This window comes from Crocuta crocuta, unplaced genomic scaffold (genome assembly GCF_008692635.1).
Source record: "Crocuta crocuta isolate KB4526 unplaced genomic scaffold, BGI_CrCroc_1.0 scaffold498, whole genome shotgun sequence".
In the NCBI taxonomy this organism is placed as follows: Eukaryota; Metazoa; Chordata; class Mammalia; order Carnivora; family Hyaenidae; genus Crocuta; species Crocuta crocuta.
In genome coordinates, this window is record NW_027530189.1 from 16,667 (window position 1) to 44,590 (window position 27,924).

At 38.3% G+C, this 27,924-nt stretch overlaps 2 protein-coding genes across 2 annotated transcripts; both read right to left on the minus strand.

The window, feature by feature from the left end:
• Positions 1-1,829: 1,829 nt before the first annotated feature.
• LOC144232353 (vomeronasal type-1 receptor 90-like) lies at positions 1,830-24,449 on the minus strand. The gene is made up of 2 exons (XM_077765187.1): positions 24,342-24,449; positions 1,830-2,810 (listed from the first exon to the last, which is right to left on the minus strand). Exons 1-2 carry the CDS (start codon positions 24,447-24,449, stop codon positions 1,830-1,832), a joined length of 1,089 nt encoding a protein of 362 aa, XP_077621313.1.
• Positions 24,450-24,456: 7 nt separating this feature from the next.
• Positions 24,457-27,883, minus strand: LOC144232354 (putative vomeronasal receptor-like protein 4). The gene is given in 3 exon segments (XM_077765188.1): positions 24,457-24,548; positions 27,282-27,541; positions 27,543-27,883. Coding segments are annotated over 3 exon segments (693 nt in total).
• Between the last annotated feature and the right edge of the window lie 41 nt (positions 27,884-27,924).

A 27,924-nucleotide genomic window follows, 5' to 3' on the forward strand; every position in this document is an offset into this window, starting at 1 on the left:
TTTTTTTTATTTTATTTTATTTTATTTTATTTTTAAATAGTTTATTGTTAAGTTGGTTTCTATATAACACCCAGTGCTCATCCCCACAAGTGCCCTCCTCCATGCCCATCACCCTCCTTCCCCTCCTCCCCACCCCCATCGGTCCTCAGGTTGTTCTCAGCATTCAAGAGTCTCTCATGGTTTGCCTCCCTCCCTCTCCCCCCGCATTTCCCCCCTTCTTCTCCCCCACGGTCCTCCGTTAAGTTCTTCCTAATCCTTCTATATGTGAAAACATATGGTAGCTGTCCTTCTCTGCCTGACTTATTTCGCTCAGCTAAACACCCTCAAGTTCCATCCATGTTGCTACACGTGGCCAGATTTCATTCTTTCTCATTGACATGTAGTTGATTTTTAAATATTTATTTAAACTCAAGTTAATAAATAATGTAGTATTGGCTTCAGGACTAGAACTCAGTGATTCATCATTTACAAATAACACCCAGTGCTCATCCCCACAAGTGCCCTCCTTAATCCCCATAGCCCATTTAGCCCATCCCTCACCCACTTTCATTCCCTCAACCCTCAGTTTACTCTGTATTTCAGATTCTCTTATGGTTTGCCTCTCTCTCTGTTTTTTATCTTATTTTTCCTTCCTTCCTCTATATTTATCTGTTGTGTTTCTTAAATTACAGCATGAGTGAAATCATATATTTGTCTTTCTCTTACTGACTTACTTCATTTAGCATAATACACTTTAGTTCCATCTATGTTGTTGCAAATGACAAGATTTCATTCTTTCTGATCACCAAGTACTATTGCATTGTATATATATCTGTCTATCTATCTATCTCTCTATCTATAATCTATAGAAAGATATGCCATCTATTTATCTATAGATATATAGATATACCACTTCTTCTTTATCTATTCATAAGTTGATGGACACTTGAGCTCTTTCCATACACTGGCTCTTGTTCATAGCACTGCTATAAACATTGGGGTGCATGTGCCCCTTCAAATCAGCATTTTTGTATCTTTTGGATAAATAACTAGTAGGTAGATTGCTGGGTCAGTTATGCCAAATCCCTTCCCTCCATGACTGGCAACGGCTTACACTCACCTACAGAGGTGAGAGTACAATCTGCAGTCTTAACAGCAGCCAGAGCACAGAGAACATAGAGAAATAAGTATAAAGTGCAAGGAGAAACTGTTGCTCAATTAAAATTAGATGCATAGCTAAATATCTTGAACAAAAAGAGCACTTGAATTTAAGAATATTGCATATTAATAAAGAATACTAACATTGTACTAGGTGTCATAGTAGTGCTTAGGGTATAGTTTTCCTGTATAAAGAGCAAATTTTCCTTAAGGCACTTTGAGAAATAAAATGAAAGATAAAGGAAATTGTAAACAGGAATATTGAATCTTCCTTGATACTAAACTACAGAAACTGGAGTGTTCTTGCCATCACAAATTTTAAAAATATTTAGAAAAAATAGGGGCGCCTGGGTGGCTTAGTCGGTTAAGCGTCCGACTTTCACTTAGGTCATGATCTCACGGTTCGTGGGTTCGAGCCCCGCGTCGGGCTCTGTGCTGACTACCAGCTCGGAGCCTGGAGCCTGTTTCAGTCTGTGACTCCCTCTCTCTCTGACCCTCCCCTGCTCACGCTGTCTCTCTCTCTCTCCTAGAAATAAATAAAACATTTTTAAAAAATAAAAATAAAAAATAAAAATATTTAGAAAAAATAAAATATACTTTTAAATTACACTTAAACTAACATTAAATTTTTAATGTTTTATAATTAATTACTCTATCATTTGAATAAAATCAAAATAATCATTTTTCAATAACTATTTCATGAATAAGCAATTATAATTAGATTGTAATTTTCCAACATTTCTGAAACACATTTTTATCCTTTTATCAGAACTGATTAGTACCAATCCACTAACAGTGGCATAGACATTGGACACAAGCTTCTGGACATCCAGGATGACTGGATCATATGTCCACAACAGACTTGAGGAAAAGGAGATGATGACGTCCACCCAGTATATGACCACAAAGAAAGTCACCAACAACAGGATGGTCTGGGTGGCCCTTCTCTCTGGGGAGACTCGTGAGGAGAAGTGGGTCCTGTGAAGGTGCTGGCACTGCCTCTGATGCCTGGACAAGAGAATAACCATGTATGCACTTGAGAGCAACATGACTCCTATAAAGAAAACATCCCTGGATAATGAAAAAGTGAAAAATAGTCCCCTGGTGATGGAGCTTATGCGAGAAAGTGAGCAGTATTTACTGACATTCAGTAGGTTGCTCTGGGTCACATTAAAAGAAGCAGCAGTATACAAGAGGCAGTTACTATTGAGAAAAAAACTGAGAAACCATAGGATGATAAAAGAATGGAATATGTACTTTGTACACTTATGTTTAAACCTAGCCAACCAGGAGTTGATGGGGCTGATGATGATGGCCTGGAGGATGCTCAGGAGGCAGGTAGTGCTCATGGAGAGACCCCGTGTCACTCGGATCATGCAGAATAAAGACTTACATTTGAAATCATTCATAAAGTTCAGAGCTTCAAACAAGTCTGTAGACAACAGAAATAGTGCAGTGAATAGTTTCATTATGTGGACAAAGGCCACGTGACAGATGATCATGTCAGAAGGCTTAGGCCTGTGATCCAGAAGGAGCATTAAGATGTGGAGGAGAAGGAGGAAGGTGTTGGCAAAAATTCCCATACCAATCAGTAAAAATTGTCCTATCTTAATAGTAATATAAATGGAAGATGTCATCATCACAGTGGCCAAGAAAAACATACTTTTGTGTATCTGAAAAAAATTAGAATTTATATCATAAATATCATTTACTTTGTGATCAAAATCATCACCACAAGTTTTATTTCACCCAATTAATCATTAAACCTACATCACAAAATTCTTAGAAATACAGTCTCAAAATATTTGTCTAGACAAATATACACCTACGTATCTATCTGTCATCTCTATCTTTCTATCTATCTATCATCTATCTATCTATCTATCTATCATCTATCTATCTATCTATTTATCTATCTATCTATCATCTATAACATACGTATCATCTAACTAGGGAGAAAGAGAGAGAAGGAAAGAGGGAAAGGAGAGAGAGGGAGAGAGAGAAAGAGAGAGATCTCATATTCATATTCATGCCAGGACAATATACACATTTTCCCTACTCCTATGGTGCATTCATTTCTTCTTTAGAAAGTTTTGCTTTATTGTTCTGCCTTATACTATACCATATTTAGTATTAAGAATATTAATATCTATATAAAGTATGCAAATGTGTTTATATAGTTGAACTGATGTACATTTATGCTAACAGGGAAAGAATTACCAAACAAACAATTGAGAAAAGTAATGCCCAAGTGAGTTTTCCATCACATATTGTGACACTTTTCTTCTTCCTTCCACATGTAGAAGCCATTGTTATTATGTTTGGCTTATTCTGATAACTCAGCATAATCTTACCTTAAAATCACATAATTGTTAATCATCCTTCTATCTACAACCTTAATTATCATTGTCATACAACCTAATGTATTCATATAAGGGATATGAGGGTTTTGATGTAGACATCCAGGGGATAGAAATAATTATTTTATTAAAATCCTATTTTAAAAATTTATTGAACATGAACCTGGCTCATTCCCTTTTGTTTTCATTCACAGTGATTCCTTCTATAAACTCTTTTTATATCAGTAAGGAATTGCTGAATACCATATCTTTTCAAGAGGACAATTTTCAATTTTCAGGAGGACAAAAACACAATTTTCCACTTTATGACATCCACAGAGTTGTATCAAAATGTTTACACGGAGATCTATTTTGGGGTTTTTATTTAATAAAAGGATATACTCCCATTCCATTAAAAATCTCCCAATAGGGGCTCCTTGGTGGATCAATCAGTTGAGTCTGACTTTGACTTCAGCTCAAGTCAGTCCTGTGTCAATCTCTGCACTGACAGCTCAGAACATTCTTGGGATTCTCTCCCTAAATCTGTCTCTGCAGCTCCCCACTCAAAATACATAAATGAACAACTTCAAAAATGCTCCAGTAAAAATATGCTTATCCTCATGTCTCATCAGGATATTTTCAATATAAGAATACTTTGTAAAATGTCAATAAACAGGCTTGCAATTATTTTATCATGTTATTTGCCTTGTATGTAGGCATAATTATTTTGTCCAATTAATGTGATCCAGGACTTAAACTATTTATCTATATTAATCATTCTATTTATTCTTCTTTCGAGAGGAAAGAGTACTCACTTTTGTTTTCACTGAGAACATTTTGAGAGTGAGTTTTCTTGGCTGAAACTCAGAATGTCATTGCTGAGGTAAAATATTGCTCTAAAACCCCTGATATATGTGGTTTTTTAAAGAAGTAATAGTGCATGTGATTAAATGTCTGTAACTATTTTTCAAAAAATGTATTATGTGACAAATTTATCTTCAATATCAGAAACAAAAAACCTAATAGTTGCCACAAACATATCTGGACACAAAGAACACTTGGGTTCTGCTGTCACACTAGGGAGTAGGGTGAAATTTGCTTAAAGACACAATGATCTCCAAGTTTGGGGGATCAAAGTCCATTCTCACTAAACCAACATTTGTGTTTTAGCCACTAACATAATTGCAATTATTTAATAAGTGTATATATGAATAATTTAAAGATATAAGACATGTATCACAAGCCATATCACAAAAAGAGGGAAATATATTCAATAAAATGATATGAATAAAATGTTAAATTTTTATTCTACCAGATTATGGTATATATGGCTGGCTGGCCACCTCTAATTCACCCTTGCTCTCTGTATATGGCTATCACATACTAAAACACACTCCTGCTGAACAAATGAATAATGTTCTTTTTTTCCCCTGATGACAGTCTTGATGGTTTTCGTCTGTGTTTTGCATAGATTTTGGTTGGGGAATAAACTGTAAAACACTCAGTTAAATTTCATTATCAAGCAAATGATGATTAATTATTTTGATAGATGTATGTCCTAACTATTGCTTACACATATCACATGAAAACATGCAAGTATTGCATAGTGGTCAGTAAAAGTCATTGCCACTTTTCTGAATTTCAATTTCAGCATCTTTTGCTTATATTCAGTTAATCTGGCAATGCTGCTAAGGAAAAATCATGAGATTTTGAAAACATGAACTACATCTGGAGAAATAAAATATTTGAAAATGTAGATTTTATAGAATGGTGAACATGTATAGGGGAACATGGACCTGGCTCAAATGTTGAAAACTTATAAATCTAAATGCACATCTTAGCACTCAGTCTAAGGAGAGACAACTAGTTTGGGGCCAACAGTGCAAACCATGAACAGTTCCACAAGACAGATAATGAAGATGAAATTCCTTCTAAATTGTTTGCTCTCACTTGAGGGTATTTTCAATTTTTTAAGTCCAAATTATGTACATAATCATAGATACTAATAGTGGGTAAATGTCACCGTTAAATAAACCTGGCATAAACACTAATCATAATTTTTTAAATGACATCAAATATTAGAAACCTTGAGGGATAATGAAAGGAAGAATTCATTTATAAAAACCCAAGTCATATTTTTAGGTAGATTATATGTTATATAAGAGAAAATAGTTTGAGAAAAATTGATTTCCTCACAATTATAAAAAATCTGTCATTGAGAGTTGTATTTAATAAATCTTATATTTATACAATTCTTTCCAGACTGCCCCACACACTATGTATAATCAATATGACAAATCATATGCTATCTTCTGTTTTATTATTGCATTAGTCAATAACATATCCTCCATTAATTTTACTGTATTCTATTTAAAAACATTGCAAAACCTATGACTAGCTATTGAGAGCATAAAGTCATTATGAGAATTTCAAGTGAAAAGGTGCAAGTAAGTTGGTTGGTTCAGTGGTGATAGTTGCACTATGATAAACAGAGCTGGCAATTTCAAAAAGAAAAAAAAAACTACGTATGTAAATTCCATGAAAGTGTTTTTCTAAAAGGTACCAAAGCAAAAATAATATGTTAGTCATCATACACCATTGAATAACTGAAAAGCATCTGAAATTAGTTCTGAAGTACAGAGGAAAACACAATACTTGCTGACAAAGATGTCATTCCTTTAAGGCATTTAATTCTCAGCAATCCTGGGGAAGAGCATAGTGAGAAAATGTGAAAAGCATTTAAAATCAATGGAACTCAGAAAAACACAAATATTAACTATAAATATATAAATTTATACTCCAATAACATTAATTAAATTCACCTATAATCTGGAAACATCAACTGATGGTAGTTAAAATTCAATAAGATATAAGACTGAAACTATAAGAAGAGAATTCTAACATTTCAACATACACACGAAAAAATCCTCCCTCATCTCACCTCCCATCTGAGTCTGGAACACTCACAGTTAGTGAATCTGAGAAACAGTCACTTACCTGAATGAAACTTTAGAGTCAGAATGTTTGTGGGAAATGGAACTGCAACAAGAGGTTATAGGTAAAGATTGTCCTCAGCTCATCTCCCCAGTGACCATATGTGTCATGTCGCCTGTAGAAGTAGGACAGCCCTAGCTTTGGGATATTTATGGAGGACAGAACAACAGGGAAGACTGAAATTATCCAATTCCTGGGTAATAATGAGAAACACCTGGGTTCCAAACTTTTCTACATGTAAGATCATTTCCCTAGGTAACCTTTGTAGGAGTTTTATGGTCTCAGTATCTGTCAACAAACTCAAAGTTTTTGAATACCACGAACTTCAAATGAGTACAACACCATGTCAGATTGCCCTGTGTATCCCTGATGATTCAAGAACGTTCAGAAACCTTCACATGTGTTGTAAATTGGTCTCAGAATCCTGGCTAGGTGATATCATTTGGGAATGAATAGTGTATCCACCAATTCACTTGGGAGAATTAATCATTTTGTGATTCAAAAAATTTTCAATATCAACAACAAGATCATGACCCAAGCTGAAATCAAGAGTTGGATGCTTAATCACCTAGTCCACCTCAGCACTCTTTCTTTTTATAGTGTATTGTCAAGTTGGTTTCCATACAACACCCAGTGCTCATCCCCACAAGTGCCCTCCTCCATGCCCAGCAATCCCCTTCCCCTCTCCCCAATCAGCCCTCAGTTGGTTCTCAGCATTCAAGAGTCTCTCATGGTTTGCCTCCCTTCCTCTCCTCCACTATTTTTCCTCTTCTTCTCCCCCATGGTCGTCTCTTAAGTTCCTCCTAATCCTCCTATATGTGCAAACATATGGTATCTGTCCTTCTCTTCCTGACATTTCACTCAGCATAACACCCTCAAGTTCCATCCATGTAGTAATTATTTTTATAGGGAATTCAGCACTATGCCAGGACATCTGCATTTTGTGAAAATTGTAACCTGCCTTTCAACATCTAATCCTCTACCAACTTGGCCAGATGCACTTAGTAAGTAAAAATTAAAAGTTCATCTCCATTCAAGCATCACTTAAGGATGAGGTATACACTCTCATTGCCACAGTGTCTCATTTGACATAGATTTCTAGGCTCCTGTGGCACTGTATTCTGTGACTCCCTATTCTTTTCCTCACATGTTTCCTTTTATAAGGCTCTTTATTTCACACATGCTGCACTAAGGAAACAATTCTAGAAACTTACAAAATATTTGCTTTAATAATACCCATCCAGAACAACTTTTTTATAATTAAGTTTAACTGTAATCCTTAAAATGATTGTTGTTTTTGTGATCTGTTTTCTTTATCAAACTACATCTGGTGTTTGATTAATGACTTTTGTTTTATAAACCAATAACAAGTATGCATCTGTATGATTCCAAGTATAAGACTTTCTGTGAAAAGTGAAACTGCAAAGAAAATAATAACATCAGTAGTTGGAAAAAGAGAAAGAGAAGAATATTTGTAATACGCAGGACTTTTAGGACGATTAGAATACTCTGTGTCATTCTATAATGATACCTACTACTCAACATACTTTTCTCCAAACACTAAAGAAATATGCAACACCAAGAATGTACAATACTGTAAACTCTGGATTTTGGTTGATTATAATGTGTCAGTGTAGGGTTTTTTAAAAATACTTTATTGTCAAGTTGGTTTCCATATAACACCCAGTGCTCATTCCCACAAGTGTCCTCCTCCATGCTCATCCCCCCCCTTTCTTTCCCCCCCATACCCATCAGTTCTCAGTTTGTTCTCAGCATTCAAGAGTCTCTCATGGTTTGCCTCCCTCCCTTTCTCCACTATTTCCCCGCTTCTCCCCTACAGTCCTCTGTAAAGTTCCTCTTAATCCTCCTATACATACAAACATATGGTATTTGTCCTTCTCTGCTTGACTTATTTCGCTCAGCTAAACACCCTTAAGGTCCATCATGGCCAGATTTCATTCTTTCTCATTGCCATGTAGTATTCCATCGTATAGATAAACCACACCTTGATCCATTCGTCCGTTGATGGACACTTAGGCTCTTTCCATGTTTTGGCTATTGTTGAGAGTGCTGCTATGAACATTGAGGTACATGTGCCCCCATACATCAGCATTTCTGTATACCTTGGGTAAATTCCTAGCTGTGCTATTGCTGGGTCATAGGGGAGTTCTGTTGTGAATTTTTTGAGGAAACTCCACACTGCTTTCCAGAAGGGCTGCACCAGTTTCCATTCCCACCAGCAGTGTAGGAGGGTGCCCGTTTCTCCACATCCTCGCCAGCATCTAGAGTTCTCTGATTTGCTCATTTTAGCCACTCTGACCGGCATGAGGTGGTATCTCAGTGTGGTTTTGATTTGTATTTCCCTGATGAGGAGGGATGCTGAGCACCCTTTCATATGTCTGTTGGCCATCTGGATATTCTCTTTGGAGAAGTGTCTGTTCATTTCTTCTGCCCATTTCAACACTGCGTTGTTTGTTTTTGAGGTGTGGCATTTGGTGAGTTCATTATAGATTTTGGATATTAACCCTTTATCTGATATGTCATTTGCAAGTATCTTTTCCCATTCCATCGGTTACCTATTCGTTTTATAGATTGTTTCCTTTGCCATACAGAAGCTTTTCATCTTGATGAGGTCCCAATAGTTCATTTTTACTCTTGATTCCCTTGCCTTTGGGGATATGTCTAATAAGAAATTGCTGTGGTTGAGGTCAAGGAGGTTGTTTCCTGCCTTCTTCTCTAGGGTTTTGATAGTTTCTAGTCTCACATTCAGGTCCTTTATCCATTTTGAGTTTATTTTTGTGTATGGTGTAAGAAGATGGTCTAGTTTCATTCTTCTGCATGTTGCTGTCCAGTTCTCCCAGCACCATCTGTTAAAGAGGCTGTCTTTTTTCCATTGGATACTCTTTCCTGCTTTGTCAAAGATTAGTTGGCTGTATATTTTTGGGTCCATATATGAGTTCTCTATTCTATTCCATTGTTCTATGCGTCTGTTTTTGTGCCAACACCATACTGTCTTGATGATGACAGCTTTGTAGTAGAGGCTAAAGTCTAGGATGGTGATGCCTCCCGTTTTGGTTTTCTTCTTCAATATGACTTTGGCTATTCAGGGTCTTTTATGGTTCCATACAAATTTGAGGATAGTTTGTTCTAGTTTTGAGAATACTGGTGCAATTTTGATTGGGGTTGCATTTAATGTGTAGATTGCTCTGGGTAGTAATGACATTTTACTATATTTNCTGCCTTCTTCTCTAGGGTTTTGATAGTTTCTAGTCTCACATTCAGGTCCTTTATCCATTTTGAGTTTATTTTTGTGTATGGTGTAAGAAGATGGTCTAGTTTCATTCTTCTGCATGTTGCTGTCCAGTTCTCCCAGCACCATCTGTTAAAGAGGCTGTCTTTTTTCCATTGGATACTCTTTCCTGCTTTGTCAAAGATTAGTTGGCTGTATATTTTTGGGTCCATATATGAGTTCTCTATTCTATTCCATTGTTCTATGCGTCTGTTTTTGTGCCAACACCATACTGTCTTGATGATGACAGCTTTGTAGTAGAGGCTAAAGTCTAGGATGGTGATGCCTCCCGTTTTGGTTTTCTTCTTCAATATGACTTTGGCTATTCAGGGTCTTTTATGGTTCCATACAAATTTGAGGATAGTTTGTTCTAGTTTTGAGAATACTGGTGCAATTTTGATTGGGGTTGCATTTAATGTGTAGATTGCTCTGGGTAGTAATGACATTTTACTATATTTATTCTTCTGATCCATGAGCATGGAATGTTTTTCCATTTCTTTGTGTCTTCTTGAATGTTCTTCATAAGTTTTCAATAGTTTTCATCATACAGATCTTATATCTTCGGTTAGGTTTATTCCTAGGTATTTTGTGTTTGTTTGTTTGTTTTTGTGCAATTGTGAATGGGATCGGTTTCTTGATTTCTCTTTCTGTTGCAACCGATTTATGTATGTTGATTTTTGTACCCTGCAACTTTGCTGAATTCATGGATCAGTTCTAGTAGGCTTCTGGTGGAGTCTGTAGGGTTTTCTATGTAGAGTATCATGTCGTCTATGAAAAGTGAAAGTTTGACTTCTTTGCCAATTCTGATGCCTTTTATTCCTTTTGTTGTCTGATGGCTGATGCTAGGACTTCCAGCACTATGTTAAACAACAGTAGTGAGAGTGGACATCCCTGTTGTGTTCCTGATCTTAGGGGGAAANGGGGAAAAAAAGAAAAAAAAGAATAAAAAGTTGTGGGGATCTAATGAACAGCAATGTGGCTGTAATTCATAATACCATATTATGTACTTGAAAATTGCCTAGATAGTAGATCTTAAATCCTCTCACCATGAAAAGAAATGGTAATTATATGATGTGACAGAGGTATTAACTAAACTATGATGATGATCATTGTGCAATATATAAGTATGTTGAAGCAATAACTTGTACAACTTAAACTTAAGCAGTGAAACCTTGAATTGTGAGTAACTTGTTCTGAAGTGTTCCACAAGATGAGCAAATATTTCTAATAATTTTTGACCTGAGAAATGAGCAATGTCTTGCAATACAAGTTGTATGTGATGCTGAACATCAAATGATCACAATTAAGCCAATGGTTCTGGAAAGTCGCTTTGATATACAAGTGCTTTGGATTACAAATATGTTTCTGAAATGAATGATGCTTGTAAACCAAGGTTTTACTGCATGTCAGTTATGTTCAGTAAAGCTGAGGGAAAAAAGTTTTAAGAAAGGGATGAAAATAGAAATAAAAAGTAAAAACAAAACAAACAAAAAAAGAAGGGATGCTGAATTTTCAAATGGTTTTTCTGCATCTATTGACAGGATCATATGGTTTTTATGTTTTCTTTTGTTAATGTGATGTATCACATTGATTCAATTGTGAATATTGAACCAGCCCTGGAACCCAGGAATGAATCCCTCTTGATCATGGTGGATAATACATTTTATGTGCTGTTGAATTCGATTTGCAAGTATCTTGTTGAGAATTTTTGCATCTGTACTCATCAAGGATATTGGCCTGTAGTTCTCTATTTTTGCTGGGTCTCTGTCTGGCTTGGGAATCAAAGTGTTGCTGGCTTCATAAAATGGTCCAGAAGTTTTCCTTCGATTTCTATTTTTTGGAAGAGTTTGAGAAGAATGAGTATTAATTCTGTTTTAAATGTCTGGTAAAATTACCTAGGGAAGCCATCTGCCAGAGGGCTCTTATTTGTTTGGAGATTTTCGATAACTGATTTGATTTCCTCACTAGTTATGGGTCTCTTCAAATTTTCTATTTCTTTCCGTGTGAATTTTGGTAGTGTGTGTGTGTGTGTTTAGGAATGTGTCCATTTCTTCTAAGTTGTCCAATTTGTTGGTATGTAGTTTTCCATAGTATTCCCTGATAATTGCTTGTATTTCTGAGGGGTTGCTTATAGTAAGTCCATTTTCATTCACGATTATGTCTATTTGAGTGCTCTGTCTTTTCTTTTTTAGCAGCCTGGCTGGAGGTTTCTCAATTTTGTTGATTTTTTCAAAAAACCAACTCTTGGCTTCATTGATCCGTTCAACTGTTTCTTTGGTTTCTGTATTGTTTATTTCTGCTCTGATTGTTAGTATTTCTCTTCTCCTACTGGGTTTTGGGTGCTCTTGTTTCTCTCTCTCTAGTTGCTTTAGGTGCGCTGTTAGATTTTGCACTTTCGCTTTTTCTAATTTCTTGAAATAGGCCTGGAGTGCAATTTACTTTCCTCTTAGTAATTCCTTTGCTGCATCCCATAGAGTTTGGATTGTTGTATTTTCATTTTCATTTGTTTCCATATATTTTTTAATTTTCTCTAATTGCCTGATTGGCCCATTCGTTCCTTAGTAGGTTTTTTTTTTTTAATCTTTATTTTGAGAGAGAGAGAGACTGTGAGCAGGGGAGGGTCACAGAGAGAGGGAGACACAGAATCTGAAACAGTCTTCAGGCCCTGAGCTAGCTGTCAACACAGAGCCTGATGCGGGGCTCAAACCCACGAACCGTGAGATCATGACCTGAGCCGAAGACAGATACTTAACCAGTTGAGCCACCCTGGCCCCCCATAGTAGGGTGTTCTTTAACCTCCATGTTTTTGGAGGTTTTCCAGACTTCTTCCTGTGATTGATTTCGAGTTTCATAGCATTGTGATCTGAAAGTGTGCATGGTATGATATCAAATTATTTTATATTTATTGAGGGCTGCTTTATGACCCAGCATGTGATCTATCTTGGAGAATGTGCCATGCACACTTGAGAAGAAAGTGAATTCCATGGACTCAAGATGTAGAGTTTTAAATATATCTGTCAGATCCATCTTGTCCAATGTGTCATTTAAGTCCATTGTTTCTTGAGTGATTTTCTGTCTAGTTGACCTATCCATTGCTGTAAGTGGAGTATTAAAGTACCCTGCTATTAGCACATTCTTATCGATAAGAATGTTTCTGTTTGTGATTAATTGTTTTATGTATTTAGGTGCTTCCATATTTGGTGCATAGACATTTATAATTGTTAGTTCTTCCTGATGGATAGACCCTGTAATTATTATATAATGTCCTTCTTCATCCCTTGTTAATGTCTTTATTTTAAAGTCCAGTTTGTCTGATGTAAGTATAGCTACTCCAGCTTTCTTTTGACTTCCAGTAGCATGATAGCTATTTCTCCATCCCCTTACTTTCAACCTGAAGGTGTCCTCCAGTCTAAAATTAGATTCTAGTAGACAGCAAATAGAGTTTGGTTTTTTTTTAATCCATTCTGCTACCCTATGTCTATTGAGTGGGGCATTTAATCCATTTAAATTAGTGTTATTATTGAAAAATATGGGTTTAGAGTCATTGTGTCGTATGTAGGATTCATGCTTGTGGTGGTGTCTCTGGTACCCTGTGTTACTTGCAACATTTCCCTCAGAGAGTCCCCCTGAGGATTTCTTGTAGGGCTGGTTTAGTGGTGACAAATTCTTTCACTTTTTGTTTATTTAGATAGACTTCTTTCTCTCCTTCTATTCTGAATGACAGGCTTGCTGGATAGAGGATTCTTGGCTACATATTTTTTCTGTTCATCACATTGAAGATCTCCTGCCATTCCTTTCTGGCCTGCCAAGTTTCAGTAGATAGGTCTGTCACCACTCTGATAGGTTTCCCTTTGTATGTTAGCGCCCTTTCTCCCTAGCTGCTTTCAGAATTCTCTCTTTGTTTTTATATTTTGTCAGTTTCACTATGATATGTCGTGCAAAAGATCAAGTCAACTTCCCTCTGAGTGGAGTTCTCTGTGCCTCTTGGGTGTCAACGTCTGTTTCCTTCCCAAGATTGGGGAAGTTCTCTGCTATAATTTGTTCCAGCGCTCCTTCAGTGCCTTTCCCTCTTTATTCCTCTTCTGGAATTCCTATGATATGGATATTATTCCGTTTGATTGTATTGCTGAGCTCTCAAACTCTTCTTTCATGTTCCTGGATCAGTTTATCTCTCTTTTTCTCAGCTTCCTCTTTCTCTATAGTTGTGTCTTCTAAATCACTTAATCTCCTTTCTGCCTCTTCAATCTGTGCATTGGAGGCCTCCATGTTATTTTGCATCTCATTTATAGCATTTTTAAATTCATCACAACTATTTTTAAGCTCCATAGTCTTTGTAGCAATAGTTTTCTTTGGTGTACTCCATGCCTTTTTCAAGCCCAGCGATTAATTTTATGACTATTGTTCTAAATTCTTGTTCAATAATTTTGCTTATATCTGTTTTGATCAGTTCTTTAGCTGTCAATTCTTCTTAGAATTTTTTTGGAGGAGAGCATTTTCGTTTCATTTTTGTTAGCTTTCTATCTCTTGTTGGTTTTAAAAGCTTGTTATGCATTCTGTATCTGTGAGTGCTGCTGTACCAAAGAAGACTCTTTGACTGTCCAGGGCCTGTCTGTTCAGAAAGTGTTCTTTGAATGATATCTCTTGGTCTCCCTTGTTGAGACCTTGGTTATTTTATTTTCCTACTTGTAATGGTATTTGGGACTCTCTACCATGTGTACTTTGGCTTGTTTCTTGAGGGAGCCCTGAAAAAGAAAACAGACAAACACACAGGGAAGAAAGGCACACAAATGCACAGACAAATCCAACAAACACACATACCGAAAGTGAAAAAGAAAAAAAAAAAAAGAAGAGAGGAAGGAGGGAAGGTGAATAATAAGAAATAAAAATACATAAAAAAGAAGAAAAGTAAAGGAAAAGGAAGAAACCCAATAGACAAAGGACAATCTAAAGCATATAACCAGATTTCCCAATTACAAGTAAATAGCCGGGTGTATGGAGTGCTGGTGGAAGAGCACAGAGAAAGAGAGAAATGACAGGGAGGAGATGAAGTGAAATTGGAAACGAAATGAGCAGGCAGAAGGAGTACGAGGCTTTTTTACAAGAACGAAAGAGTGGAATATGGTTGGAGAAGAGGCGAAAGAAATGACGATGATGCTACTCAGAGAAACTATATAGTCTGATTACTCCAGAGAGAAAGAGATAAAAAGGTAGTGGTGGAGGTGTAGAATTTACATCTAGAGAATGTATTAAATGTAATTGTTTAAGCAAGCCAGTGACCAGAATTAATCAGTGCAGTGCATCCATGTTGGTCTTGCCCCGGCTCCGGTAAAAAGAAGAAGAAGAAGGAGAAGGAGGAGGAGGAGGAGGAGGAGGAGGAGGAGGAGGAGAAGAAGAAGGCAGCTCTCTAGCAGGGATGCCATGGTTTGGTCCAGTGTGTCCTGCGGAAGTCCTGCCTTGGCGGTTGTGGGGAGAAAAGTGGCGGCACCCCAGTCCCTTCTTGATCCAAGCATTGCAACTCACTCTTTTGGGTGTGACCCCCCTGTTCTGGGGGCATAGCCAAGGTGGGCTGTGCTCTATATCCCAAGCCAGGCCTCGTTTCCAGATCTTAGTCTGAGCGCCCCATTGAAATTGCCCAAAATATAAACTCGAAGGCGAGTTTTTTAGGGAAGTTTCAAGCCTCTCTCCTTCCCCCTGGGGATCAAGCCAGAAGCCACTGCTCCCGTCTCCTCCAGGTCGGGCTGGCAGAGCAAAGAGCAGTTTCACCTGGGGTCGCCTGGGCCCAGTGCGTCCCGCCTAGGGTCAGCTGGACAGCAGGAAACCGGATCTCTGTGTGTCCTGTCGCTTGAAATATAAACTCACAGGCGAGTCCCTAGAGCTGTTTGAGTCCTCTCGCCTCTCTCCTGGGAATCAAGCTGAGCCAGAAGCCCAAGTGTGCAACTTCAGGCGCTGCTGCATCCCCTCCAGGTTGGGCTGGAGAGCAGGGATCAGTTTCACCCGGGGTCGCCTGGGACCAGTGTGTCGCGCCTAGGTTTGGCTGGACAGCAGGAAACCAGGTCCCTTGTGTCCCGTAGTCTGAAATATAAACTCGCAGTCAAGTCCCTCAGAACAGTTTCAAGCCTCTTGCCTCCTTCCTGGGGATCCAGCCGAGCCAGAAGCACAAAGGCACAGCTGCTGTGGGTCCCCACCAGGTCGAGCTGGTGAGCAGGGAGCAGTTTCTCCCGGGGTCGCCTGGGACGAGTGTATCCCGCCTAGGGTCAGCTGGAGAGCAGGAAACTGGATCCCTCTGTGTCCCGAGTGGAGGTTATTCTCTTCTCCAGCGACAGGGACAGTGTCTTGAGCAGTTTCGGCCACTCTTTTTTCCCCTAAACTCACTGCGGCTCCCTGCAGAGGGGGATCCCCCTCCCCTGTGTCTCTGGTCCCAGCCCGATTTTATCTTCCCCAGTTTGCACTCACGCTAGAAGGTTTTCTCGGCTGACTCTGTCTCCTTTTCATCCCAAACTCCTGGATTCTGTAAGGGTTCTTATGACTTCAGGCTTTCTCCGTTTGAGAAATGGGGGCGAGTGAAATGTACAGAGCTCCCTACTTCTCTGCCATCTTGCCTCCCCCCTCCAGTGTAGGTTTATCTATTGTAAATAAAGTACTACTCTGGTAGGGTATGTTGATTCTGGAGGAAGCTATGCATATGTGAATGTAGAAAGTAAATTGAAATTCTCTATGCCTTACTCTCACTTTTTCATTGAATAAAAATAGCTGTTCATATATAGTCTTCCAAAATGTAAGATTTGTTTCACAATGAGAATGAAGAAGGGTCTCCATCTGCAACATCTACCACCTAAGCAGGTACCAGGTCATAAATAACAGACCCAGCATTTCCTGGTTTTAAAACTTAACAAAACTCAACCATTTAAAAAATAAAATAAAATAATAGACAATATCATTTAAATTGAGATGTAGTTCTTTGAAAAACTAAGCACAAATTAAACAAAATTTAGCCATATTCAAAGTAGAAGACTCAAATAAATAAAATCAGAAATAAAGAACTAAAATAAACTAAATAAAAGCACTAAAATAAATGAATAAAGATCTAAAATAAACAAAATAAACTAGATAATAATATACTAAAATAATGCAGATAGAAATCCAAAGAATTACAAAATCATATAGAAACAAATTACATGGTAAAAACTGGACAAACAAGAAGGAACAGATAAAAATTCCTAGAAATAGAGAATTTTTACAAACTGTAATGAATGAAATTGAATCAATAATCAAAACACACCGACACAAATCAAATCAAAGTCCATGGCCAGATGGCTTCACAGGTGAATTCTATCAAGCATTTAAAGATGTATTAATAACTATTCTCAAACTACTAAAAAAAAAAAAGAATAGAAAGAAAAACTTTCAAACTGATTTTAAAGGCCATTAATACACAGATATAAAAAATTAGACAAAGACATTAAAAATAAAATAAAATAACAAAAACTTATAGGTCAATATCTCTGATGAATATAGATAACAAAATTGCTCAACAAATTTTACCAAAAAATATTCAATACTAAATTTTCAAAATCATTAACTAATATCCACTGTGATTTATTGTAGTGATGCATGTGTGGTTCAAAATTCACACTTCAACCAATTTGACAAATTCCATTAAAACGATGAAGGGTAAAAACTATATGATCCTCTCTGTAGGTGCAGAGAAAGCATTTGACAAACTAAAACATCCATTCATTGTAATAAGGCTCAGCAAAGTGGGTTTGGAAAGAACATATCTCAACATGAAAAGTTCACATACTAAAAAAAAAAACAAAAAAAAACACCACATACTAACATCATATTCCAAAGCAAAAAAGTGAAAACCTTTCCTCTAAGATCAGGAAGGAAACAAAATATCCACTGTCACCACTTTTGTTTAACATAGTTCTGAAAATGGTAACCAGCAACAGGAGAAAACAAAGATAGAAGTCATTCAAATTGGTAAGGGAGAATGAAAACTTACAATTGGCAAATGACATGACACTTAATATAAAAACCGTAATAAATCCACCTAGAAAATATTGGAACTAAAAATTAATTGGGTAAATTTGTAGAATGTACACCTAATATACAGGTATCTGTTGCATTTTTACGTATTCACTATGATGTAGCAAATAGAAAATAAATCTCATTAACGATTGCACCAAAAAGAAATTATAGATGACGATTTCTCTAATCTGAAACAACCAAATCCAAGAGGAAACAAAGAAGTTCTATAAATTAACAAAAGCAGACAAACATCAAGATATATGGTAGTAAAACTGGCAAAATATAGACATAATGAAAACTTCCTAAAAGAAACAAGAGAAAAGAAGTCCGTAACTTACAAGAGAACGTGAATATGGTTAGCAGCAGACCTCCCCTAGAAACTGGGCTGACCAGAAGAACTGATATAACGTATTCAACATGCTGAGTAGGAAAAATATGCAGCCAAGCATACTCTATTCACCAAGGCTGTTGATCAGAATAGCAGAAGAGATAATGACTACCCAGACAAATAAAAATGAAAGACTTTGGTGACCACTAAACCAGCCCTGCAGGGAATATTAAAGGGGACACTCTGAGTAAGAAAGAAAGATCGAATAAAATGAAGACTAGAAAGAAACAGAGAAATTCTCCAGAAATAATGACAAAATAAGTAATAAAATGGCACTAAGTTAACATCTATTAGTAATTACTCTGAATGTACATAGACTACACATTCAAATACTCAGTGTCAGTATGGATAAGAAAAACAACACCCATCAATGTTTCCAGAAGACATTTGTTTTATACCTAAAGACACCTGCAGATTGAAAGTGAGGGAATGGAGAGCATGATCATGCAAACGGAAGTCAAGAGAAAGCCAGAGTAGCATTATTTCTATCAAAGAAACAAGATTTTAAACAAAATAATGTAACAAGAGATGAAGAATAGCACCATATGATAATAAGGAGGTCTAAATGACAAGGAGATCTAACAATTGTAAATATTTATGCCCCTAGTTTGGTGAACCCAAGTCCATAAAACAATTACTAGCAAATATAAAGGAAAGGCCCTTTAGTAATAATGCAATAATTGTAAGAGATTTTAACACCGCAGTTTCAACAATGGACTGATGATCTAAGTGGAAAGTTAACAAAGTGACAATGGCTTTGAAAGACACACAGGAACAGATGGATTTAACATTGTAATAATTTAAAACATTCTATTGTAAAAGAGGCAAGATGGTGGAGAAGTAGGGAGCTCTGTACATTTCACTTGCCTGAATCTCTCAAAGGAGGCCTGAAACCATAGGACACCGAAACCACAACAGTCTGGGAGGAAAAGAGACAGAATCCACTAAGAAGACAGCCTCATGAGTGAGTGATTGCAAACTGGGGAAGATAAAAATGGGCCGGAACACAGAGGCACAGAGGAGAGGGATCCCCTTCCGCAGAAAGTCATGGAGAGATGAGAGGAAGAGAAAGAGCAGCTGAAACTTCTCATAGAACTGTCCTTGGAGAAGAGAAAAACCTCGGCCTGGGACCGGGAAGGATCTTATCATCTAATCTCTAACTGCAGGGCATTCAGACAGTGATCCTATCTCTCAGTAGCTGTGGCGCTTTTTTGGCTGGGTGCCCCAATCCCAGGTGGCACCAAGAGAAACTGCTCCTCTTCTCCCCCTACTCGAGCCCCCGCTACAAAGTGTCCTGGCTTGTGGAATTACATTTCAGTCAGTATCAATAAGACTAAGATCTGGAAACGAGACAGGGCTTGGGACATAGAACACAGCCCACCTTGGCTACACCCTCAGCCTAGGGGGATCAGACTCAAAAGAGTGAATTGCCATGCTTGGTTTGAGAAGATACGGGGACACCATCATTCCCCCCCGCACAACCACCAAGTCAGGGCGTCAGGGAGCGGCCTACTGGATCGCAATGAAGACAAGACCTGCCAACGCCAAACCATGCCCATTTGTGCTGGAGAGCTGTTTCCCCCCTCCACCCCAGAGACGAGGCAAGACCAACATTGATTCAATGTTGTGATTAACTCTAGATCAATTCAGGCTATTCAGATATATTTTCTTTATCTCATTCTTATCTCTTCCGTCCTGTGGACTGGACACATTGGTAATTGGTTTCCTTAAACAGTCTTATTTAATCCATTCTCTTGATACATATTCTACACCTCCATCATTATCTTCCTTTCTCTCTCTCTGGAATAATCAGACTATATAGTTTCTCTGGGTAACATTATCTTCATTTGTTTCTCCTCGCCTCCTATCATATTCTCCTCTTTCCCTCTCTGAATTAAGCCTTTTAGTCTCTCTGCCTGGTCAATGTTCAATTTCACTTCCTCCCCACTCCGGACATTTCTCTCTTTGTATGTGGTGTTCCATCAGCACTGTTTCCACTCTGCTCTTTATTTATCGCTGGGGTTTCTGGTTTTATGCTTTTAGACTGTCTTTTGTCCTTTGTCTTTGGTGTTTTTGTTTTCTGTTTTTGTCAATGTTTTCTCCTTTCAGTTGGTTTGTTTGTTTGATTTGTCTGTGTGTTTGGGTTCTTTTGTTCCCTATGTGTTTGCCTGTCTTTTCCTTTTCAGAGCTACCTCAAAACACAAGCACCCAAAGAACACATGGTGGAGAGTACCAAATATCACTACAAGTAGGGAAAAAAATAACCAAAGGCACAAGAGAGAACAATGGACCCTATTAAAAAAGAACACTTCCTGAATGGACAGGCCGTGGACAGTCAATAAGTCTCCTTTAATATAGCAGAACTCAGAGGTGCAGAGTGCATAACAAGCTTTTAAAACTTACAAGAGACAGAAAGCTAGCCAAAATGATGAAACGGAAAAATTCTCCTCTAAAGAAACTCCAGGAAGAAATGACAGCTAAAGAATTACTCAAAACAGATATAAGTAACATAACTGACCTAGAGTTATCAGATTAATCGCTGGGCTTGAAAAAGGCATGGAACACACCAGAGAAGCTATTGCTACAAAGATTATAGACCTTAAAAATAGTTGTGATGAATTAAAAAATGCTATAAATGAGGTGCATACTAAAATGGATGTGGCCACTGAATGGACTCAAGAGGCAGAGAGGAGAGAATAGGTGAATTATAAGATGCAATTATAGAAAAAGAGGAAGCCAAGAAAAAGAGAGATAAATTGATCCAGGAGCACAAAAGGAAAATTTGAGAACTGAGTGATGAAATCAAAGTGAACAATGTCTTTTTCATAGGAATTCTAGAAGAAGAAGAAGAGAGATAAAGTAGCCAAAAAGGTACTTGAATAAATTATAACAGAGAACTTCCCTAATCTGGGGAAGGAACAGATATTGAAATCCAAGAGGCACAGAGAACTCTCTTCAGACGTAACTTGAATCAATCTTCTGCACAACATATCATAGTGAAACTGGAAAAAAGTATAAGGACAAAGAGAGAATTCTGAAAGCAGCTAGGGATAAAAGGGCCCTAACACACAAAGGGAAACCTATCAGAGTAGTTACAGACCTATCTACTGAAAGTTGACAGGCCAGAAAGGAATGGCAGGAGATCTTCAATGTGATGAACAGGAAAAATATGCAGCCAAGAATCCTCTATCCAGCAAGCCTATCATTCAGAATAGAAGGAGAGATAAAGGTTTTCCAAAATAAACAAAAATTGAAAGAATTCATCACCACTAAACCAGTTCTACAAGAAATCCTAAGGGGGACTCTATGAGGGAAATGTTGCAAGGAACACAAGGTACCAGAAACACCATCACAAGCAGGAATCCTACAGAGAACACAGTGACTCTAAACCCACAAATTTCAATAATAACACTGATTTTAAATGGACTGAATGCTCCAATCAAAAGTCATAGGGTAGCAGAATGGATAAGAAAACAAAAATCCATCTATTTGCTGTCCACAAGAGACTCATTTTAGACCTGAGGACACCTTCAGATTGAAAGTAAGGGGGTGGAGAAATATATATCTTGCTACTGGAAGTCAAAAGAAAGCTGGAGTAGCCATACTTATATCAGACAAATTGGATTTTAAAGTAAAGGCAGTAACAAGACATGAAGAAGGGCATTATATAATAATTACAGGGTCTATCCATCAGGAAGAACCAACAATTATAAATGTCTGCACATAGAATTCAGGAGAACCCAAACACATAAAACAATTAATCACAAAAGAAACTATCTTAAAGATAAGAACGTGCTAATAGCGGGAGACTTTAAGACTCCACTTACAGCAATGGATATATCAACTATGCAGAAAATCACTAAAGAAACAATGGACCTGAACAACATATGGGACCAGACGGATCTGACAGATATATTTAGAACTCTACATGCTGAGGCCATGGAATTCACTTTCTTCTCAACTGTGCATGGCACATTCTCCAAGATAGATCACATGCTGTGTCATAAAGCAGCCCTCAATAAATATTAAAGAATTGAGATCATACCATGCACACTTTCAGATCACAATGGTATGAAACTTGACATCAACCACAGGAAGAAGTCTGGAAAACCTCCAAAAACGTGGAAGTTAAAGAAGAACACCCTACTAAAGAATGAATGGGTCAATCAAGCAATTAGAGAAAAAATTTAAAAATGTATGGGAACAATGAAAATGAAAATAAAGCAATCCAAACACTTTGGAAGCAGCAAAGGCAGCCCTAAGAGAAGAGTATGTTGTACTACTGCCCTATTTCAAGAAACTGGAGGGACGCCTTGGTGCCTCAGTTGGTTAAGCATTCAACTTCAGCTCAGGTCGTGATCTCATGGTTCATGGGTTTGAGCCCCACATTGGGCTCTATGCTGACAGCTATCTCAGAGCCTGGAGTCCGCTTTAGATTCTGTATATCCCTCTCTCTCTGACCCTTCCCTGCTCATGCTGTGTGTGTGTCTCTCTCTCAGAAATAAATGAAACATTAAAAAAAATTTTAAAAGATACTAGAAAAAGCACAAATGCAAAATCTAACAGCGCACCTAAAGAAACTAGAACCAGAGCAGATAGAGCACCCAAAAACTAGCAGAAGAAGAGAAATAATAAAGAACAGGCAGACATAAACAAGATAGAATAAAAAAATTGTTGACCAGGTCAATAAAACCAAGAGTTCCTTTTTTGAAAAAATAAACAAAATTGATAAACCTGAAGCCAGGCTTCTGAAAAAGAAAAGAGAGAGCACTCAAATAGACATAATCATGAATGAAAATGGACTTATTACAACCAACCTCTCAGAAATACAAGCAATTATCAGGGAATACTATGAAAAATTATATGCCACAAACTGGACAACTTAGAAGAAATGGACAAATTCCTAAACACACACACACACTACACACACGGGAAGAGATAGAAAATCTGAACAGACCCATAACTAGTGAGGAAATTGAATCACTTATCAAAAGTCTCCCAAAAAATAAGAACACTGGGCCAGATGGCTTCGCTGGGGAATTCTACCAGACATTTATTTATTTATTTATTTATTTTTATTATTTATTTCTAGGAGAGAGAGGGAGACAGCGTGAGCAGGGGAGGGTCAGAGAGAGAGAGAGACACAGACTCCGAAATAGGCTCCAGGCTCTGAGCTGGCAGTCAGCACAGAACCCGACGCGGGGCTCGAACCCACGAACCGCGAGATCGTGACCTAAGTGAAAGTCGGACGCTCAACGGACTAAGCCACCCAGGCGCCCCTCTACCAGACATTAAAGCAGAGTTAATACCCATTCATCTCAAACTATTCCAAAAAATAGAAATCGAAGGAAAACTTCTGGACTCATTCTATGAAGCCAGCATCACTTTGATTCTCAAGCCAGACAGAGACCCAGCAAAAAAGAGAGTACTACAGGCCAATATCCTTGATGAATACAGATGCAAAATCCTCAACAAGATACTTGTGAATCGAATTCAACAGCATATAAAAAGAATTATCCAGCATGATCAAGTGGGATTCATTCCTGGGTTCCAGGGCTGGTTCAATATTTGCAAATCAATCAATGTGATACATCACATTAACAAAAGAAAACATAAAAACTGTATAATCCTGTCGATAAATACAGAAAAAGTCTTTGACAAAATACAGTATCCCTTCTTAATAAAGACCCATGAAAGGGTCAGGTTAGAATTTTAAACATCATTGATCCGAGGCAAGATAGTGGAGAAGTAGGAAGCACCGTACATTTCGCCTGCACTCATCTCTCAAACAGAGAAGGCCTGAAGTCGTAGGACACTGAGCCATAGGAGTTTGGGAAGAGAAAGAGACAGAGTACACTGGGAAGGAAACCTCATAAGTGCGTAAGGGCGAACTGGGGAAGACAAAAGCGGGACAGGACCAGAGACACAGAGGGAGGGGAGGGAGCCCGGCTTGCGTGCCGCTGCGGTGAGTGATAAACCGGAGAGTGGTGGTGAGCTGCCACAAGTCCAGGGGAAAGGAAAGAAAAGCTGAGATGGCTCATAGAATCGTCCCTGGAGAAGAGAAAAAACTTCGGCTTGGAAAGACAGTGTTTTTTTAGCTCTGGCTGGGGTGCTGACTTTAAATTAGGTGCCCTGGTCCCAGAAGGCACCAGAAAAAACTGACCTGCTGTGCGCCCTGCACCATCCATGGCAGCGGTGCCCGGTGAACCAACAGCAACGCCTGCGGGGGCGGTCCGGGCACCTGGTGAAGCGGCAGTGGTGCGCGCGACATCGGCCCACTAAAGCGGTGGTGGCTGCGACCTGGTGAAGTGCTGCCGGCACCTGGTGAAAAGGTGGCTGCGTGAGCGAAAAGTTGTTGCTGAAGAGGCGGCTGCGGGGAAAGCAGTTGCAGCGAGGTGAGGGGACATGGACTCTGCGGACCTAAAGTTGCTAGTTCCCCAAACGCACTTGGGTTGTATTACTGCTTGACCCCAGCGGATCTGAGGCTGTGACACTTCCCTCAACCCCCGGCAACAGGGAAGCAGTAACCAGCGGAACGGTTAATGGCGGTATAACAAAGCCTCTCAGGAGTAATCAGACTAGATAGTTTCTGTAGATAACACCACCTTCTTTCTCTCACTTCTGCAACCATATTCCAGCCTTTAGCTCTTTGAAAAAAGCTTCTTATCCCTTCTGCCTGTTCATTCTATCTCCAATTTTGCCTCATCTCCGCCCTATCATCTCTCTCTTTCTCTAGCTCTTCAACAAGCACTGCATACACCCGGCTATTTAATTGTAACTCGGAAATCTGGTTATATGCTTTAAACTGTTCTTTCTCTTTCAGTTTTCTTCTTTCTTCATTTTCTTTTCTTCTTCTTTTTGACTTTCTTCTGTATTGTTATTTTCTATCATTCGCCTTCCCTCCTCCGTCTTTTCTCATTGCTTTTTAGTTTCCCCCCTTAGTTAGCGTGATTGTTGGATTTGTTTGCACCTTTGTGTCCCTATGTTCCTGGTGTGTTTGTCTGTATGTTTTCTTCTCCAGGGCTATCTCAAGAAACAAGTGAAAGTACCCTGATGGACAGTTCCAAATACCACTATGAGTAGGAAAATAAAATAACCAAGGTCTCAACAAGAAAGACCAAGAACACCATTCAAAGAACACTTTCTGAAAGGATAGGCCCTGGACAGTCAAGGAGTCTTCTTGGGTACAGCAAGGCTCACAGGTGCAGAGTACATAACAAGTCTTTAAAACTAACAAGAGACTAACCAAAATGATGAAACCAAAGAGCTCTCCTCCAAAGAAACTTCAAGAAGAATTGACAGCTAATGAGCTGCTCAAAACAGATATAAGCAGCATAACTGAACAAGATTTTAGAACAATAATCATAAAATTAATCACTGGGCTTACAAAAAGCATAGAGGATCTTAAAGAAACTATGGCTACAAACAACATGGAGAACAGAAGTAGGCATGATGAATTTAAAAATGCGACAAATGAAATACATAATAAACTGGAGGTGTCCAATGCACGGATTAAAGAGTCAGAAAAGAGAACCAGTGATTTAGAAGACACCATTATAGAAAAACAAGAAGCTGACAAAAAAAGAGACAAACTGATCCAGAAACATGAAAGAAGAGTTCGAGAGCTCAGTGATACAGTAAAACGCAACAATATCTGTATCATATGAATCCCAGAAGAGGAAGAGAGAGGGAAAGGTGCTGAAGGAGTCCTGGAACAAATTAGAGCACAGAACTTCCCCGACCTGGGGAAAAAGTAAATGTTGAAATTCAAGAGGCACAGAGAACTCCCCTTAGATGTAATTTGAATTGATCTTCTGCACGACATATCATAGTGAAAATGGCAAAATATAAGGACAAAGAGAGAATTTTGAAAGCAGCTAGGGAGAAAAGGGCCCTAACATACAAAGGGAAACCTACAAGAGTGGTGACAGACCTATCTACTGAAACTTGGCAGGCCAGAAAGGAATGGCAGGAGATCTTCAATGTGATGAACAGAAAACATATGCAGCCAGCAATCCTCTATCCAGCAAGCCTGTCATTAAAAATAGGAGAGAGAAAAGTCTTCCCAAATAAACAAAAATTCAAAGAATTTGTCACCACTNAGAGGGAAAGGTGCTGAAGGAGTCCTGGAACAAATTAGAGCACAGAACTTCCCCGACCTGGGGAAAAAGTAAATGTTGAAATTCAAGAGGCACAGAGAACTCCCCTTAGATGTAATTTGAATTGATCTTCTGCACGACATNAGATTGGAAGTTACCTTCAGATTAAAAGAAAGGGGATGGAGAATTATCTATCATGCTACAGGAAGTCAAAAGAAAGCCGGAGTAGCTACACTTATATCGGACAAAGTGGACTTTAAATTAAAGACAATAACAAGGGATGAAGAAGGGCATTATATAATAATTACAGGGTCCATCCATCAGGAAGAACTAACAATCATAAATGTCTACGCACCGAATATGGGAGCACCTAAATATTTAAAACAATTAATCACAAACAGAAACAAGCTTATAGATAAGAAAGTGCTAATAGCAGGGGACTTTAATACTCTGCTTACAGCAATGGATAGATCAACCAGACAGAAAATCACTAAGGAAACAATGGACTTGAATGACACAATGGACCATATGGATCTGACAGATATATTTAAAACTCTGCATCCTGAGGCCAAGGAATTCAATTTCTTCTCAAGTGCGCATGGCACATTCTCCAAGATAGATCACATACTGGAACATAAAGCAACCTTAATAAATATAAAAGAATTGAGATCATACCATACACACTGTCAGATCATACTGCTTTGAAACTTGAAATCAATCAAAGGAAGAAGTATGGAAAACCTCCAAAAACATGGAGGATAAAGAATACCCTACTAAACAATGAATGGGCCATCAGGCAATTAGAGAAGAAATTAAAAAATATATGGAAACAAATGAAAATGAAAATAAAACAATCCAAACTATATGGGATGCAGCAAAGGCAGTCCTAAGAGGAAAGTACATTGCACTCCCGGCCTATTTCAAGAAATTAGAGAAAGCCCAAGTGCAAAATCTAACAACTCGCCTAAAGGAACTAGAGGCAGAGCAACAAGAGCACCCCAAACCAAGTGGAAGAAGATAAATAGTAAAAATCANATCTCTAGGTAATGTCAAAATGAAAAGCAGTCCCCTGGCAAAGGAGCTTGCTGAGGATAGTGAACAGTATTTACTGACATGCAGTAGCTTTCTCTGGGTGATATTAGAAGCAGCAGTATACAAGATGCAGTTACTATTGAGAGACAAACTGAGAAACCATAATATGAGAAAAGAATGGAAGATGTACTTTGAACACTTTTGTTTAAACCTGGCCAACCAGGAGGCGCCAGGAGGCCTCCATGGCCTGGAGGATGCTCAGGAGGCAAGTAGTGCTCATGGACAGACCCCGTGTCACTCGGATCATGCAGAATAAAGCCTTACATTTGAAATCATTCAGAAAGTTTAGTGTTTCAAACAGGTCCGTAGACATCAAAAACAGCACAGTGAAGAGTTTCATTATGTGCACAAAGACCAAGTGACAGGTGGTTAGGTCAGTGGTCTTACATCTGTGATCCAGTAGTAGCGTGAAGATGTGGAAGAGAAGGAGGAAGGTGTTGGCTGAGATTCCAAGGCCTACTTGTAGAAACTGGCATATTTTAATACTCACATAAATGGAAGTTGTGATCATCATGGTCACAAAGAAAAAAATGTATTTATCTGAAAAAAAGACCT